Below are 7,668 nucleotides of genomic sequence, written 5' to 3'. Positions count from 1 at the left end.
CCATTTATATCAGTAACATTATTATAAATAATTATGAACCGTTTTGGTAGTTATCCAAAGCACTCGACTGCCGTATCTTTTCAGTACAGTGTAATCCTGCGTGCTGCGTTCTTTGTCGTGTATGAAACTTGTCACATTAGCTGTCTTTCATGCTTCAACAGTTCATATTCTTACTTCTGTACCGTTGTTTCTGCCTTTTGTTTAGTTAAACGTGCTTTTACATAGTATGTGCTCAAAACAGCGGATTGTACTTGTAATACTATACAAATAAAACAACGGATGGCAAGAAAATACTTTATTGATTAATTGTTTACAAGACAATCAAGCATCAGCAGCATAATACAAATGCGGATATAAATAGAAATGAAATATAGAAATGCATATGGTATAGTTCTAATACTTTTTTTGCGAAAAACATAACACTACACGGCATATACTATAACTACATAGTTGCTTAGATAAGTTACATATCTCAGATAGGTTACAAACATATATTACAACATTGACTGTAGTTCATACATATTGTAAACTTTGATTTTTCTAGCATTGCCAATACTTCTGTCATATTATAATGACTCCCAATTTTTTACTGCTGTTTTGTAAAACCGGTATCCATGCAATAAAGAACATTTTCATCCAGGTTTTCCTTTCTGTTAAAAAAACTATGAAGACAAGCTTTGAAATATACATTAAATATTTTCACTTTGGTATGAATCAGCGATATGCAAAAATATTTAAAAGCAACCGTAATAAAAGCTAGATGATTGTCTACTTAAAATATAAACATTCAGTACTGCGAAAATGCCTTCAAGTTGGAAAATCTAACGTAATTTTAGCCGACTCTATGCATGAATGAATCAATTTTTTCAATGAGCAACATATGCGGCAATTTCACCATAAAAGAATATACTTCTGTTAAAATTCAGCCCCACTGAAAATGTTCTATTTCTAGAAACTATAAAAATGTTCAAAATTAATGAAGAAATGCTTGTTTCCGTTATTTGCCTTTTCATACTTTTCTAAATAGTGCAGCTATGTTTAAGTGCATGTTTCGAATATTTATCATTTGTCAGTAAATTCTGTTAATGGTATAATCAAAATCTTGTACAATATACTATACTGAAATCTGACAATTCCATCAATAATACAGACGCAAATTTGGCCATGTCTGCTCTTTATCATTTACGTATTGCATCAGCTTCACCCATCATCACTTCTTTATTTCTTTAAATTTCAAACACTAAAAGATTTCATCATTGTCTTCGTCCTCGTGTACACGTTTATCCGGTAACGTAAATTGTGCATGCTTCGGTCCTTCGAAAAATCTAGACTCCTTGTCTAAGGCTGTCGCCGCGACCAGTCTTATACCAGCAGAGCTGATGGAAGGCACGGGCTTTCTGTTGAACCTAGACTTTATCTTTTTCGCAATTTCTACGTGGATATCCCTGTCAGATGCAAGATCGCCCTAAAATCATAATGTTTAATATGTGACTTATTCCAGGTCTAAGTTACATTATAAAAATATTCGTTATATCATTCAAAAATTGAAATTTGAACTAAAATGTTTCACTTTGAGAAGTGTTGGCTATTAGCAAATCGGACGACATTTTTATATAATTATTATTATATCTTCTTCAATACGTCAGTAAATGTGAGCAAGCATTTCTAAATAAATTCAAAAGTTGATGCTAGAAACGTTCAGTGAAATATCGCAAAGCCGTACTTCGACATTTTTATATAATTATTATTATATCTTCTTCAATACGTCCGTAAATGTGAGCAAGCATTTCTAAATAAATTCAAAAGTTGATGCTAGAAACGTTCAGTGAAATATCGCAAAGCATAAACATTCCGCTAACATTGAATTAATTTCAAGACTTTTTGGACGTATATATGTTGAAGTAGACGGTTCTCATTAAGTTTTTTTATTTCAATGTCCTCTACATTAAATAGCTAACCATCTTCCAACGATTTGCTACGCTTATAGCCGACAATGTTTCCTTACACCTTGCAGTCAGAAATTATATCAAAGAAGCTGCACTGATATTACTTTGCATCAAAATAAATGCAAACAATAGCCTTACGTAATACGTAAGTGTTTGATTTATTGGTTGTGTATAACGGTATTTCCACTTAATCATTTTATTATTTTCTGTTGATAAATATCAGTTTCATGACTTAAAGTAGAATTATTTTAAGGCACAACATAGAGATAACAGCGCTTTGGGTGTTTGAAATCAATTAAAACTGAACTCTATGAAGCGTCACTTTTAATTGTTTAGCGGAACAGATGCTTACTTATACCCCCATCACACCAAGCTCGTTTTCAGTACGTTCTAAAAAATGTAACCGAACGGGCTCAAACTGTGTGGTAACGGAACAGACGTAGTAGCGACGTTCTACAGTCTGTCTAAGAACTTTATGGACTGGCTCGGACGGGGTTGAACGGGAATGGTGCTCCAGAACTTTGAACCTCCTCAAACATTTCTGCCGATCATTCCGTCCTGCAGTTAGACGGACTGACAACGTACTTAAAACGAGATGGACGTACTAAGAACTGAACCGCCGTACTTCGATCGTACTAGAGACGTGGTATGACGTAATGCGATCGGGGGTCAATTTAAGTACGTGTGCACACCGACCGGATCCGTTTCTAGCTCGTTTAACCCGTTCACAGAAAGAGTTAACTCGACCGCATTACATCCTTAGCGCGTCGTTATTCCGTCTGAATACGATCAAAATAAAATACTAAGTTTGCAATACGTTTCAAAACAGTTCTAAGAGTTTACAATACGTTCTCAGTACGCTCCGCACGTTTTTAGTACCTTTAGTACGTTTATTCACAGTTCCTACAACGTCGATCCCGTCTGCAGTATAATTACACAAGTTAGGGTATAAATACATGCCGTTGTCGTACAGGTTCAAGATTTGGGCACAAGGTTTAGCCAAGTTTATGCCTTTTGGTTTCGGACTCTGTCCTCCTTCATCCTCGGACTTGGAGACAGAGTCGTCAGAAGGTGCAGGGAATATATTACGACACTCATCCTCTCGACTTTCACGTTCAGAGACCGACTCAGGAGACTGTATCGGCATTGGTCTTTTGCTGCTTTAACACTTTACACCCTGTATGTCTGGCTTCACTTTTCTTTGGAGTCATATTGATACTTGCCTATTGATGTAGTTTTTTTTTGTGTCTTGAGAGGTTGAAGAGACAAACGAGAATGAGAACTGGGCGAAACGTGATGGCTTTTAATAGCCATCGGGCCAGAACGTGATTACAATTTACGTTCTGAACGTACTAGGGAGAGATAAGGACGTAACCAGAACGAGTTAAACTGTCTGTGAACGAGTTGGTCGAGTTAACAACTACTTAGAACGTATTTCGGCGTACTCAAAACGAAGAAGGACTAATTACATACTTCTTTAATCTGACTACAGACGGACTTGGACTGCCTACAAACGGTGTTCACATGAGGTGAACGGGCATTTTTTTCCGAAATGAACTTACTATAAACGTACTTCAGACGGGATAAAGACGCAGTGGACGTATCGAGAACTGTTTAAGAACTAACTATGATCGCGTTATGGATATTTTCCTGTCAAATTTCAAACGTTCTAGCCAGATCGAAGCCCGTTTTACAATATTTTAGGACGGGCTGGAACGTTTTGAGAACTAGTTTGGTGTGATGGGGGCTTAATATAACTCTGTGAAAGCAATGGGAATAAACGAAACCATTGATTGACACTGAAATTTAGCGATTAACAACCTATTTTAATTGAAAACTGATAAACATGCGACATTCTGCTTGGTGGTTAAATGTGCAGGAAGTAACAGAAGAGAACTGGCTGAATTTCCTCATGTGACATTATAAATATGAAAAACACACTAACCGAAGATGAAATATAGCCGAGGTCAATATAACCTTCTTCTGATCAATATCATATCATATCCAATGGCTCAAGAGTCAACAAAATTGTTTGACAAACCACACTTGAGGCCTTAAGGTATTAGATCACTAATAGTAATGTTTTCAAAAATGGCCTTTGCTTGGTATATTCTGAAAGGTAACCGTGTTTTGCACTATTTTGCAATTTTTAAACAACTTGTACCGTGCCGTTTTTTATAAATTTTGTATAACTTATGGTATCTCCTCAAGCTCAAGTAGAGACAAATTTCAAAGTGGTGGCCACTATCCAAAACGTTTTCAGATAACTGATTTTACCATTAATTTTAATAAAAGAAACATCAAACTATTGGTAAACAACTATAAAACACAAAATAAAATTGTAAATATCATTTTTTCTATGGTGCCTCAAGTAAACGGATTTAATGAGACAGAATTCATACTTCAACATTGAAAAAATAAGGTCGGATGCTGTGTTTCTGTTTTGAATTTTGCTTACTGCATTTGAAAATAACCTTAGGGTAGATGTAAAACCTACCTAAATTTCTTCCTCAATATATAATCTAAGAGTGAAAGCAAAATAGAGAACTTTCACCGCATGTTACACAATATTTTTAAAGATGTGTAACTCTATTTAATTAGTAAATTCCCTTCTGTTTAATTAGTAAATTCACTTTTAACACCAAGAAATCGGTTATAAGATTCATCTTTTTCCATTTTTGTACAAGAAATCAATAATAAGTCTTGAAAGAAGTAAAAACTTACTAGAAAAAAAGGAAAATAAGAAAAAAAAATGTTGGTCCCAGTAGGGCTTGAACCTACGCACCCCTAAGAATTGCAGTAAAATGAATTGAATACTCTTCAAAAAGGAGGTTCTCTATTAGTGATCTAATACCTTAAGGTGAGAATCGACTTCTAAGTATGTTTATATGTTTTTCGTTGTGTCGATGAGCTTTTAATGCTTAAGACAAATAAAATTTATGTTATGTTATGTTATGTTAAAGTATTTACAAGTCCGACAAATTAAGATCAATACACAAAAATGTAACATAATGTTTATGACGCCATTTGATTGACGTTACTATAGTTTTTCATACGTCTATACGATGTTAAATGTTGGAAACAAAGTAAATGTCCTCTGTTAAGAACTTATGAATTATGTATACCACATGGAACACCCTTAAACACTGAATTTGATATGTATTCAAAGTGAAAGGAAGCAGTTTTGACCAATACAATTAAGTTTAATTATAGAAAATACAAAAATTCCAAATATTTGTTCTAAAAAAGCTAGCAACTTTATTTGTATAATAAGCTGATTGTAACTACTGTATTTTGCGAAGGTTTAAAGCAACCGACACTGTAACGCCAAACCTTAATTTTCCTCACGTAAACTACTAAATGTTTTGAGAAATATAAAAAATATGTGATTATAAACAAAAATGGATTATTTTGTTAGTGAATCGACATGCAAGAAATTGCAGCGATCTGTAACTGAAATATTTACTATGTTTGAATTTTATATAACTCTAACAAAATGGCGTGTAATGAGGTTTTGATGATACAATGAAATTTTATGTTCTATACAAAAATGTTAAACTAGACGTTTTCGATTGTGAAGAATCAGTTCAAGTTTCGCAAACTTCCATTACTTAGCTTCATGAACATTATATCGGTCTTAATTTATTTAAGTTCTGTTAGTCTAAGTGTGTAATTATGAAAACACTGTATCCAAGCAGGTTATAAAAACTTAAATAACGACACGGAAACGCATAAACGAATATTTAACAATAAATGCCCTGAAAGTTCTCGATTTTATAGATATTCAAAATAAGTTACGCACCTTGACCCACTCGTGTTTTGTAACGTCCTCGGCAGAACATCTTTTCTCTGGGTTGATAACTAATATCTTGTTTATTAAATCCTGAAACAAAAGGTATAAATGAACAAATAACAATTTAGAGATCACCATATGGCACCACTGAAAGCATCCGAGCAAAACTAATTGTACACTCGGTTTAACTGGGTCAGGTCAACAGAGGTAATGAATGTACAGCTCCTCTCAAACCTCCACTGGCAAAAACTAAATTTTGTTGTACAGATACATTAAACATTTCTATGATCACATCATTCACATGTAACTACACTCTTAGGTATAATTTACTAGGTTCAAAAACAAAGATACCTGGAAAGAATTTACTAATAATATCTTTTGATTCATTTAGGTAAACGTTGGCAAGGCATGTCTTTGAATGCACGTTTTGGTTTGTAACAATTCTGAATTAACGTGAATGTTTTGTTTCAGATATTTTGATACTACGCTAATACTTCGGAAAACAATTGTCATGATAAGCTATTGCTATGAACTCTTTAAAGGCGTACGCTAGAATTCCCTGTATATGAGATGGGCGAAAATTTTCCCAATAACAGAATTTCTTTAAACTTTGGATATTGAAGGACAATCATCTAAGAAACAAAAATATGCAATAAAAATCATAGGTCACCAGTATCGAAAAAGAGTTATCTGCCCTTGAAAACGCCATTTTTGGGGGAAATGCGGTTTTCAAGGGCAGATAACTCTTTTTCGATACCGGTGACCTATGATTTTTATTGCATTTTTTTGTTTCTTAGATGATTGTCCTTCAATATCCAAAGTTTGAGGAAATTCTGTTATTGGGAAAATTTTCGCACCAAATTCTAGCATACGTCCTTAAGTATTTGTGTTTTCGCATTCATTATTCATAACAACTTTAGCAACTTGTTTCCTGAACTGTGTTCCAGCTTAAAAAATTGGTAATGCAGCTAAAGATATTTAATATGTCAATACGGTTCACCCGAAATAATTTGGCACAATACTTACGTTTGTTCATCAAATGCATCGGAACAAAAATGAATGCAATAATTTCTACGAACGAAACGAATGACTTACCTTTGCCTCTTCCGAGATGTCGTCCCAGTACGGGGAAGGATATTCAAACTTTCCTGACAATATTGCATCAAATAATTCCTCTTGATCATTGCTTGTACTGAATCAGAGTATACACATGGCATTATTACGAAAGACCCGTGGTGACATTTCAACTTTATTATTTCACGATATCTGCTTCCTGATTTCACGATTTCCACTTCATGAATTCACGAATTCACGATTTCTTCTTCCTGATTTCACGATTTCCACTTCATGAATTCACGATTTCACGATTTCCACTTCATGAATTCACAATTTCACGATTTCCACTTCATGAATTCACGATTTCACGAAAAAACTTCACGATTTCTTGATTTCACGATTTCATGATTTCACGATTTCTCGACTTCACGATTTCCACTTCATGAATTCACGATTTTACGATTTCTGCTTCCTGAATTCATTCACGATTTCCACTTCATGAATTCACGATTTCACGATTTCCACTTCACGAATTCGCGATTTCCACTTCACGAATTCACGATTTCACAATTTCCACTTCGTGAATTCACGATTTCACGATTTCCACTTCACGATTTCACGATTTCCACTTCACGAATTCACGATTTCCACTTCATGAATTCACGATTTCACGATTTCGACTTCACGAAATCACGATTTCACAATGGTGAAATCGTGAATTCATGAAGTGGAAATTGTGAAATCGTGAATTCGTGAAGTGGAAATCGTGAATTCGTGAAGGGCAAATTGTGAATTCGTGAATTCATGAAGTGGAAATCGTGAATTCAGGAAGAGAAATCGCGAATTCATGAAGTTGAAATCGTGAAGTTTTTT

General features: G+C 34.4%; 1 protein-coding gene across 3 annotated transcripts in view; it reads right to left on the bottom strand.

Annotated features, from left to right (window-relative positions):
• Positions 1–278: 278 nt before the first annotated feature.
• The window catches only part of LOC123556374 (serine/threonine-protein kinase DCLK1-like), a 49,589-nt gene continuing 42,199 nt past the window's right edge, over positions 279–7,668 (bottom strand). For all 3 annotated transcript variants that reach the window (XM_053542599.1, XM_053542600.1, XM_045347023.2), the window contains exons 13-15: positions 6,835–6,931; positions 5,749–5,829; positions 279–1,465 (exon numbers count right to left, since the gene is read on the bottom strand). In XM_053542599.1, coding sequence (XP_053398574.1) covers positions 1,241–1,465; positions 5,749–5,829; positions 6,835–6,931 — 403 coding nt within the window. In that variant the 3' untranslated portion in view covers positions 279–1,240. The remainder of the gene's footprint in view (positions 1,466–5,748; positions 5,830–6,834; positions 6,932–7,668) is intronic.

This window comes from Mercenaria mercenaria, chromosome 5, assembly GCF_021730395.1.
Source record: "Mercenaria mercenaria strain notata chromosome 5, MADL_Memer_1, whole genome shotgun sequence".
NCBI lineage: Eukaryota > Metazoa > Mollusca > Bivalvia > Venerida > Veneridae > Mercenaria > Mercenaria mercenaria.
This window is presented reverse-complemented; position numbering and strand designations above follow the sequence as displayed.